The following is an 11591-nucleotide window of genomic DNA, read 5'->3' as shown; positions in this document are numbered from 1 at the left end:
TTCCATGTTAAAAAAAATCATTTTGACTGAAAAATCCCAACCACCTCTACTGCTCACCATTGTGAGCCCAGGGTTCACTGTGTACCCCATAAAGAGTGTGAGCATGGTGAAAGTGAACTAGGTTTATAGTTATTGAAAATGTTCTGCAGTGTTTGACCCAGGCTCAGCTAAAAGAGTTGGAAAACTCAAGGCTTATAATTGCCTGTGTTATGGTCTTGTGAGATGTCCAAGGCTTACAATGAGACTATTGGGAGAAATACCATATGCGGCCTCTGGGACTGAAACTTCCAGTTATTAATTATTTTCCTTGAAATTTCCCTCATGGCCTCATGTGCTTCATTAAAGGAAACCAAGTGAGAGTCTTCTTGAGTGCGCAAGGAAAGCTGGTGGGTCAGAATTATGATGTCATTTAAGTTCTGCTGACTTCCATTTGATGCTTTCTTTTACTAGCGAAGATTAGATTAATCAAGATCTTTTCTTTTTAAACCCTTCCATCTCAGGCATTTTACTAGTTGCCCTTTTACCTTATAGTCACAGGTAGTTAAAGCCAGCCTTTGGAGAGGACATACAAGAGATGCAATGGCAAATTCTGTCTCCATTACTGTGCCTATAGAGCTACTGCAGGTGCTGGCTACTCACCTTGAGATGCTACTACTCAAACCTTATGTCTACACTGCAATTAAAAGCCCTCTACTGGCCCATGCCAGCTGACTTAGGTTTGCAGGGCTCAGGCTGTGGGGCTGTTTAATTGCAGTGTACGTGTTTGGGCTTGGACTGCAGCCTGAGCTCTGGGACCCTCCTACCTTGCAGGGAGCAGGTGTAGATGATTCCACCACCATCCTGTCCCTGCAGCAAGCAGAAGGAGCTGCTTTCAGGACATAGATACAAAAGAAAAAGGGGACCTACACTCACCACCGGTGATCTCCACAAGGGGAAGATGAAAACCATTATGGGACTCCTGTATTTTCCTAAACAGGAGGGTAAGGAAAAGAAGGACAACTCTTCTCCCAGAGCTTTTCAGTGGGGAAAAGTCATTCCTGAGAACCATTCCATTGCATTCCCTCTTGAGCTTGGAAATGCCAGTGCTGCTGTCCCCTGTTCTCATTCCTCTATTGAAGGGAGAGTGCTGCAATACATTGATGCTTCCTAGAATAGGGCACAAGAACGTACTGTAGATGCAGTGACTCCCTGGGGTTGTGAGAGAGGCTCCCCTTTGGCTTCTCCAGTGTGGCTTCAAGATGGCAGTAGCTCCTTGCATCTTTCCCCCAGGGGAAGGTGTAACCCATGTCCATTCAGTGTGATGCTCTATTGCCCTCCAGTGGTGACTGAGCCACATAGGTTGATGACCCCACTACTGCCTTGGCTATTATATCTTGGTCTTATTTGAGGTGGTAGAGACTCATGCTTTAAGAACCAGAAGTCCAAGGTTCAACTGCTTCTCCCAGTGACTCACCCATAGGTATTGTATTATGTGTGGTGGCCCATATGGTGATTTGAGCTGAGGGGATCAACTTTCATCTGTGATCCAACCACTATTAGAGTGGGACAGAACACTCAGTGTGGGTTACATAGTCTGGAACCCTCAAAATACTTCACCATTACTCTATTTTTCTGTACTGTCACTGGAGTGTGATTTAATTTGTTTTCCTTATTTGTAACTAAGCACTCTTTTTATGCAATACACTCATAGCTGTACATCGCTCTGTACCATATACACACATTTATCTAAGGTTGTAGGGGGAAAGTGTGTTATATTGTTGTTGGCTTGTTTGTCTGTAATTAGAAACTATGTCAATATAAAAGATGGGCCACGGTCGTGATGTCCAAATCCCAAACTGTTAAATTTAGGCTAGGGTTAATGGTTTGGTTTAAAAACCCATTCAACTTAGGTTTGGAATTTAACAATGCCAGAACCTCTCATGAGATTTCAGTTCAAAATGTGGAAGTTTGGGGAGATCAGCCATTAGTCTTGGATTTCTGCCGTCTTCATCCTCACTAGATTTTGGCCGCCTCAAACTGGATCTGAACTATCAGCCTTTTCAGGTCAGGATAAAAGATGGAACCAAACCAGGATGAGCAGGATTGGATCAATTGATCTGAACCTAACGTCTCTTGAAATTCAAAATTCAGGTTTTGAGGTTTCTGTTTGGCTCATCTCTGTTGCATGGAAAAACCAGAGTAAATGTTGTTGTATTTTCAACCTTGGCTTTTGTATTTCTTGATTTGGAGTGTTCAGATAAGCAGCCTTGGTATTACACAATGGTAGTTGTCCTAATACTATTTAATACTTTGAATCAACTTCCATCTGAGGATGTGAAAGCATTTCACTAACATTAATTAATTTAATCCCAAGAACCTTCTGAGGTTAGTAACTTTCCCCATTTTGCAGATGGGGGAAACTGAGGCACAAAGAAATTACATCTGCTTACCAAAGCTGGGGCCATGAATTATTTACAGAGTTTGGAGCAGAGCATAGACCTTCTAAAGTCTAGTCCTGTGCTTCAACCAGTAGATTAAAATATTTCTGAACACTCAAACAAGGACAGAAATATTTTTATCAAATATATTTGCTTTCAGTGCAGCTAAGGTATGCAAATTGAAAAATGTTTGTTTATTCAGCAGGTCACACACACATATCTAGCATTTCATTTTGTGTGTGGTCTTTTTTTTATGCTCATCTCTATACACTCTAGTTCTATGCACACTGACAGAAAGTCCCTATGACCCGCACTGACTCAGTCATTTACAGACATGGTTGCACAAAAAGATGATGTACGGACTTTTGACAATTTTATCTTTGACCCTCAGATATTCCTTTAACGCCTTCTCATCCTACCCAAAATGGAGAGCAAAGATCAGAATCCATTGGGAGCTCTTCTTCAATTTACAACAACAAATACCTCACAGTTCCTCAGACCCGGCCTTCTGTGCATTTTGGCAGAATCAATGGGGCTTTTGAGCCATCTGGCCGCATGGAGACTCACAACAATTCTGTAAGTAGGATTATTATAATCATTGGCTTATTCCTCTAGTGCTCTTGATGGAGGTGGAGGTGAGGTGATGGGGAGAGAGAGAAGGGGGAGCATCAAATGTTCCTTCTATATATAACTTACAATGTGGCTTTACTGTGAAAAGTAACTAGGCAAAAATGCCACTACCTAACTCAACAGATCTGCTTCCTCTGCCTATTCTGAGGTACAGCTACTGACTTCAGCCACTATATTACATTTTCACTCTGTTGGTCTGGCAGAGCCAACACAGCTCAGAGAGAGGGAGCTGAATTCTGTTCCCTCTTGTGCACCATCAGCAGAGTTGTTTACTGATGTCCATCAGCTACACCTGTGCAAGCCCATTGAAGGTCATATGCACAGGTGCCACTGAGGGCGGAATCCGAAGACAGTGGAGTTATACAGTTGCAGTCTTGGACGCAGAACCTTTATTACATGGGAGAAGGAAAGAATCCATCTTGACTTGTAGAGCCTAGGATATGTTTGCAGGCCTTGTAGTTAGAACCCTCGCCATCATATCCCCTGATCTATTTACCTTATAAGTTGTATGCCATTGTTCAGAAATCATTGAGAAATATGGAACCCAAGACAATATTTTTAGACTCAGTTTTCTAAGTAAAACAGCATGTTGCACCTATGAGACACTGATTTCTACAATGAGAGAGAGAGAATAGGGTGACCAGATAGCAAGTGTGAAAAATTGGGATGGGGTGAGGGGTAATAGGAGTCCATATTAAAAAAAGCCCCAAATATCGGGACATCTGGTCACCCTAAGAGAGAATGGGCAGAATGAGCGAGGTTGTGGGCAGAATATATAGCCATTTAAAGTTCTTTCTGTTCAAATTTTGCAAATTGAATCTTGTTACTGACAGTTTTATCTGCTTATTTATTTTGTTTTCATTTCTAATAAATTCTTTGATTGCAAAAACTCTTACAGGTTCAGGAAAGCACTGCAAACTAAGGAGCTGATCCTGTTCTCATTGAAATCTGTGGGAATTTTGCCACTGACTTTAGGGCTTGGTCTTAATACACTGCTGTGGCAAAATCTTTGCCTTGTATGAGCCACAGAAAGAGAGAGAGAGAGAGAAGGGTGTCTGCAATCTGCTCAGTCCCATTCTCTGTATAGGTACAGCAGCAGCATCCCTTTGATGTTGCTATGGTGACCTCTCAGGTGGCAGCTGCTGGGATGAGGCACCTGGGTACCTACAGATGATAAACAGGAAAACACCCTCAGCAACTCATCTGCCCAACCCTTCCTCATTCCCTTTCCTTCTGGCCTCTGTGTGCATCTCTTATTACTACACACACCCACGTATGAAGAGGAAGAGGGGGATAATACTTGAAGATTATCTTCTCTACCACCAGCTAATGGATTTCCCTGGATTGCTGTCGGTGCCAGCAACCAGGGGATGGTGACGACATTACCTGTGGAGTGTATTGCATGAAATTCTCTGGAAGGGAGGCTGGTAATCTGAGCTTTGGCATTTTCATTGTGGCAGAGATGGATCCAGAGAGTCCGCAGGGACTGCCCGTGAGTACAACGTGAAAAGGATTCAGACCATAGAATAGGAACATGTTATAAAATGCTGTCTCCAAAGTATTTTTAATGTATGTGTGTAAATCTAGGTGTAAAGAATATATGTATAATGTGATGTGTAGCATGTGTATGGTGTGCAAAGTGGGAAGCCTTGAGGCAGTCTGATCTGTGCATGGAGGGGTTGTATGCAGAGGGACCAGGAATCTATAAAAGCATATGGAGGTTGATAGCAGTTTTGTGTGAAGCCAGGAGGCAAAGCTTAGCTGAGGGAGAGGTGAACATGGGAGATGTCAGGATAAAATTCATATCAATCTGCATAGTTATCCATATGGATAACTATCAGTGTTGATGCACATTAAAAACCTCTGAAAGTCCTATACAAAAACGTCATTAACTTTTGAGTTAAGGTTACTAGATGGCAGAGCCTACTAAGACCATTTTATTTATTTTTTCATATATAATATAAAAAAATATGGAATAGTTACCCTGTTTACACTGTCTAACTTTGAGAAGAGAGTGCTAGACTGGGTGAATCACCAACAAACGCCATAAAAAGAAAGGAAATACAAAGTTAAACCATTCAATGCCTTATCTACACTACACTCATCAGTTCCTATTCCCACTCTCAGATACCTCCCTCCACAATCCACGTATCTTGACCCCAATCCCAAACAACCAACATGTAAACTTAAATCTGGCCACGTTATTTGTTTATCAGATCATATATTTCCGTTAGTGCTGGCATAGCTTTTATAAACTACATTGTACCTAGTTCTGTATTGGAGTGTATGTAAGCCGGGCGTGAAGTTAGTTGCAAATGGTGGCAATGAAAGAAGGTTTTCTATATATCTTAGGAAAATGTATGTGAATGGGTGACCTATGTTGAGTGACTGTTCTAAATTTGGGATTAGATTTTAATACAGAAATTACAGAATTGGAATCCGCATTGATGTACTTTGGCTGTGGTTAGAGCTGAGGCTACGTGGTTGCTGTTTGTTTAGGGTGGAGATATGTGAGCTCTGGAAAGGAAGTAGCTGAGGTGGAGAAGCGGAACTGATGTGGTAGACAAGGTGTTGAATAGTTTAACTTTGTATTTCCTTTCTTTTTATGCTATATGTTAGTGGGTCATACCAGTCTACCAATCTCATCCCCAAGTTAATTATACTGTTTGTCAATACTGATATTATTCATCATTTAGAGCAGTCCATGTGAGAGGTGGCATTCTCTCTAACCTCCATTCCATTGTCCTTTTGTCTCCCATATCCCCTGTGCCCAGCCCAGTCCAGTCCTGCTTCGCCTCCTGGCACCATAAAGAGCTGAACTCCATGTCCCAGGTCAGACCTCTGATTACTGCGCTTTGTCCATGCATAGTACAAATTGCTCCCTGTTCCCCCTGAGCAGTCTTGCTCCACAACATTCCCCCAATCCATAATCTGACCCCTACTTTCCTATTGCATTCATCACTTAAGCACTGATACATATGAGTATAAGGTGTGAGTACAAAACCCTAAGGTATGGTGTCAATGTGTTTTCTCAGTATGTGTGAGTGAGAAGGTGGTAAGTATGTAGGTTTCTATTGCCTTTTGGAAACAATTGCAGATGGGAAATTGCTGGGTTTGCAGACAGAGGAGATGCTCTACATTACTGAATCTGAGCTCTTATTTCAATATTGCTCCTTTCCTGTATCTACAGTTAATCCCCATCATTTACTTAGCTAAGGCTCTCATGTACCTGTACAAGAGTGAGGCCCTGAGCCCTGCTGCTTACTTGGTCTTTGGGTTTGTCTCCCTGAGACTTGTCTATTTCTCTTTCAGAAAATTAACAATTACCTGGATGGAACCCAAGTGGGGGCCAGAGGTGGGACATCCCCAGCTGGGAAGCATTTCAGGGACAGCAAGAGGAAAGTGGACTATGTCTTAGCCTATCACTACCGAAAACGTGCCTCTCAGCACCAGCGAAGCATTGGCTCCCTAGGTCACTTGCACAGACCTTCCCCCTTGGCCATTATTTCTAATGGGGAAATGGGGAAAAGCCACTCTGAGCAACAGCAAAACCAGGGCCAGAATGGACCCCAGCAGCAACGTGGGCAGCCAGAGGCTCAGATGATCGAGATGAGCCCACTCGATGCCCTCGAGGAGGAGAAACGGGAGCAGAGGGAAGAATATGAGCGCAACCTGGTGGAAGCCGGACTGGAGTTAGAAAAAGACATTGAGGTAAGAGGACCAGGAGCATGGCACTGGGCTTCCCATCAGCAAAGGGTTGTCTTGGCTCAGTACTGAAAATGAGTATGTGGGGAGAAGAAATGCAGATTAATAGCTCAGGACACTGAATAGCCTGGATTCTGTTTTTGTTTTGTTTTTGTTTTTTGTTTTTTCACCAAATGTCATTACTGAGCAAAAACTCAATGCAGCACAAACCTTTATAATTTAGTGCAGGCAAAGGCTTCAAGTTTATAGGAACATAAGCTAATTGTTCATGTTACAGAAACATTATCCTTACGGGAGATGAAAATAAAGGACAGCCCTCTCTTCAAATGCAGATTATAAGCTTGATTGTCCTCTCCTGTAAGGCCTGATTTGAAGCCCACTGAATGAACATCTTTTCATTCGCGTCAAACCAGTGTGATTCCATTGACATTGCTCCTGACTAGGGATATCTCTACACAATAGCTGAGAGGTTTGATTCTCAGCCTGCCTGAGCTAACATGCTAAAAGTAGCAGCCTGGCCATGGCAGCAATTGGCTAGCTGCCTGAGTGCACTCCTGCCTGACTCCCTAGGTAGGTACTAGGGCAGCAATCCTGAGTCGCTGGCTGTTGTGCCAAGCACATCTACCTGAGCTGGGACTCACACCACCCAACTCCTGTGTAGACATACCCTTACGCTGGTGTAAATGAGGAAAATCAGGCCCTGTGGCATATTTTGACTTCTAATTAACTCATGGAAATTGCCCTCTGACGTCTCTACTTTCATTGTTTGAAATGTGTCAGATTCACTAGAGATAGAGTATACGTTGTGTCCATGTCTAGTGTCTAGTCTATATAAAGATAACAGACTACTTCTGTGCAAGCTAATGGAATTTATCTTTTAGCTCTGTGCTTTAGTACTAAAGATCCTTGGTTCACATCCCACTGACCAGCCAAGGAGGGGCTTGTTAAATATCTTTCAGAAGACGCACATGCTCAAAATATGGAAAAGAGGCTGGTTATGCTTTTTCTAGAATTGTGTTGATTGGAGCTGATTTATTTGATCGTTGTTTATATTTAAAGTGTTATTGACCAGAAACATGTATTGAAATTTTACTAAATGAATTATTTTGCCATTTAATCGGAGGGGGGGACTCTGATTGTGGTACTTAAGCCTTGTTTTCTTTTCAGAGTGAAAATATTTGGTGTCTAGATACCCATTACTTTTGCAGTGCATTGCATTTATTCTCCTTAAAACTAATTCACCACTAAGTATTATAAGTGATTTCCATTTTTATTTTAATTCAGTCCTTTTAAAATCTAATTATCTTCTTAAGGAATTACATGGAATGCAAGGTGATGTTATGCCTCCTGTGGACTGTGCGCTTTTTTGTTTGTTTGTTTGTTTCTCTTCTTTTTCTGGATTTGGTGGTATGGAGTCTATTCATATTTGATTAGAAAGATTCTTTTGAGTATAACTTTCTCAAAGCTACCTTAACTTACATATTAGAGACACAAGGTAGGTGAGGTAATATCTTGTATTGGAACCAACTTCTGTTGGTGAGAGACACAAGCTTTCAAACTTACACAGAGAGCTCTTCTTCAGGTCTGGGAAACTAACTCAAAGTGTCACTGCTAAATACTAGGTTTGAACCGATTGTTTAACATAAATAATTAACGTGTTTCAAGGTTTCGTTCAAGGTGAATTGGCCTGGTAACACCCTTCTAGTCATAAGGAGGAAAGGGGCGAGGGGAAGCTGGGTGTGTGTGTGGGGGGGCTGTTTGTTATAATGAGGCATAAATCCAGTGTCTCTATTCTCTCCATGATTTTTAGTGTCTAGCAAGGTTATGAATTTAAGCTCCCAGGCTGGTCTTTTGAAAGTTTGTTGTTGTTGTTCAGGTTTCCTTTGAGGATAAGGATGGATAGGTCAGACATAGAGGGATCACAGGTGATACAGTGTTTTTGTTTTTTATCATTTACTCTGTGAGTGAGTTCATTTGAGAAAGTAGTGATTGTCTGGTTTCACCCTGGACACAGTTGCTACTGGACCTTTTAGTGAATGGGATGAGGTACACCACATGTTCTGATAGGCATGTGGAGGACCAATGAATCTTGAAAGGTGTTGGGGGGCTATTGATCATTCTAACAGTGGAGATATATCTGCAAGTTTTGCATCTGTTTTGACAGGGTCTGGTACTGCTTTGAATCGGTGTGTTCAGGTCTGTGGGGAGCTTGCTTTTGATTATAAGCTTGGAGAGGTTGAGGCTTGTCTGAAGGCCAGAAGAGAGAGTCCAGGAAAGATTTCTTTTAGGATGGTGTCTTCATCGAGTATGGGTTATAGTTGTTTGGTGATATCCCATATGGGTTCCATTGTGGGTGATAGGTGACAACTAGAGGTGTGTGGTTGAAGGAGGGGTATTTCTGTATTGAAACAGGTTCTTAGGGTATTTGGGTGGCCCGTTCAAAACCCCCAACCTCTCCAAGCTCATCATCAGAAATAAGCTCTCCACAGATCAGGACACACCAGCTCAAAGTGGCACCAGACCACCAATATCTAAAAAGGGCAAACAGGATGGCCCAAATAATTATAGGCCTGTCAATCTGACATTGATCCTTGGCAAGATAAGGAAGTGGCTGATATGAGACTTGATTAATAAAGAATTAAAGGAGAGTAATATGACTAATCCAATCAACATGGATTTATGGGTAATAGATTCTGTCTAACTTGATATCTTTTTTTGATGAGATTACAAGTTTGGTTGATAAAGGTAACAATGTTGATTTTTTTATACTTGGATTTCTGTAAGGTATTTGACTTGGTGCAACGTGACAATTTGATTAAAAAAATAAAAAATTAACATGACACACTAAGTGGATTAAAAACTGGCTAACTGACAGGGCTCAAAATGTAATTGTAAACAGAGAATCATCATCAATCGAGTGTGATTTAATGGGGTCCCACAGGGATCTGTTCTTGGTCCTAAGCTTTTTAGCATGTTTATTAATGATGTGGAAGAAGATATAAAATCATCACTGATAAAGTTTGCAAATGACATAAAAACTGGGAGAGTGGTAAATATTGAAGAGGGCAGATCACTGATATACAGTGATCTGGGTCACTTGGTAAACTGGGTGCAGGCAAACCGTATGCATTTTAATATAGCTAAATATAAATGTATACATCTAGCAACAAACAGTGTAGGCCATACTTACATGATGGGGGACTCTGGAAAAAGGTTTGTGGGTTGTGGTCAATGTTCCCTCTAATTTTTTACATGCATATGTGGAATGAATTTTGTTGTGTGCACCAGTATGGAGGTGATGTGTGGTGGGGGTGTGGCCAAGGGGTTCAGAGTGTGGGAGGGGTCTCAGGGCTGGGGCTGAGGGTTGGGGTACGTTGGGTGAGGGCTCTGGGGTGGGGCCAGGGATGACGGGTTCAGGGTGCAGAATGGGGGCTCAGGGAGGGAGCAGAGGGTTGGGGTGCAGGAAGGTGAGGGCTCTGGCTGGGGGTGCGGGCTCTGGGGTAGGGCCAGGGATGAGGAGTTTGGGATGCAGGCTGCCCCAGGCTGTGGCGGGGAGAGAGGACTTTTCCCCCCCCAGCCCTCTCTCGCTGCATCAGCCTGGGGCTGGTGGAGAGATGCCTCTGCCTGCCTGCGGCAGCTCTGGCCAGGCTGGGCTGGCGATGTAGGAGGGGTGCCCCTCCTTGCCTGCATGGCCCTTGATAGCCTGCTGCACAGCTGTGCAGCTTAGGTGGAATTTATGTTGTGGTGGATAATCTGCTGAATATGAGTTCCCAGTGTGATGCTGTGGCCAAATGGGCTATGTGATCCTTGGTTACATAAACAGGGAAATCTTGAGTAGGAGCAGAGAAGTTATTTTACCTCTTTATTTGAGACTGGTGCAACTGCTGCTGGAATACTGTGGCCAGTTCTGGTGTCCACAATTCAAGAAGGATGTTGATAAATTGGAGAGGATTCAGAGAAGAGCCACGTTAATGAGTAAAAGATTAGAAAACATAACTTCTAGTGATAGACTCAATGAGCTCAAACTATTCAGCCTAACAAAGAGAAGGTTTAAGGGTGACCAGATTACAGTCTGTAAGTATCTACAAGGAAAACACATTTCATAATGGGTGTGTCAATCTAACGCAATCCAATGGTTGGAAGTTGAAGCTAGAGAAATTTAGACTGGAAAAAAAGTGAACATTTTTAACAGTGAGTGTAAATAGCCATTGAAACAACTTACCAAGAGTCATGGTGCATTCTTTATCACTTAACAATTTTTAAATCAAGACTGGGTATTTTTCTGAAAGATCTGCTCTAGGAATTATTTTGGGGAAGTTCTATGACCTGTGTTATACCAGAGGTCAGACTAGATTATTGCTGTGGTCCCTTCCTCTCTTAAAATCTATGAACAGTTTTGAATAATATATTGAGTAATAATACTCAGTGCTTTCTATCCATAGATTTCAAAGCAAAGCAAACTCTCTTTTACAAAGTTTATTTCAGTATTATGCAAAGATGTGTGAGTGCCATAAAATCAAGAGAAATCTAAGATGGAAGAGACCTATTAATCCATATATTCTCTCTCCTCTCGGGGTCTAATGCAAGGATTCTTCTCTCTGGCATATTTCTGCTGGTTTATGTGGTCTGTAGTTGGGTTTTAGTTTTTTTCCCCCTTTCTTCACTTCTATCTGGTTGATGGGATCCTTTTCTGATAGTGTTACAAATATATATACAGCTTCCCTGATCCCTGCTTCTTCAGATGCTCTGAGCCAGATGCTGGGTGTGGTTGATCTACAGCTCAGAGCACTATCTGCAAAGATGGCTTAAAACACACCTTTTAACTCCCTTGATACAGCT

At 42.2% G+C, this 11591-nt stretch overlaps 1 protein-coding gene across 1 annotated transcript in view; it reads left to right on the top strand.

Moving 5' to 3' along the window:
- The first annotated feature begins 4457 nt into the window (after nt 1–4457).
- ANO2 (anoctamin 2) overlaps nt 4458–11591 on the top strand; it is a 308905-nt gene continuing 301771 nt past the window's right edge. Inside the window, exons 1-2 of the mRNA XM_030538784.1 lie at nt 4458–4539; nt 6360–6758. Of these exons, the coding sequence (XP_030394644.1) occupies nt 4510–4539; nt 6360–6758 (429 nt within the window). The 5' untranslated portion in view covers nt 4458–4509. The remainder of the gene's footprint in view (nt 4540–6359; nt 6759–11591) is intronic.

Source organism: Gopherus evgoodei, chromosome 1, assembly GCF_007399415.2.
Source record: "Gopherus evgoodei ecotype Sinaloan lineage chromosome 1, rGopEvg1_v1.p, whole genome shotgun sequence".
NCBI classification, from domain to species: Eukaryota; Metazoa; Chordata; order Testudines; family Testudinidae; genus Gopherus; species Gopherus evgoodei.
Note: the sequence above shows the minus strand (reverse complement) of the source record. Positions and strands in the feature narration are given on the sequence as shown.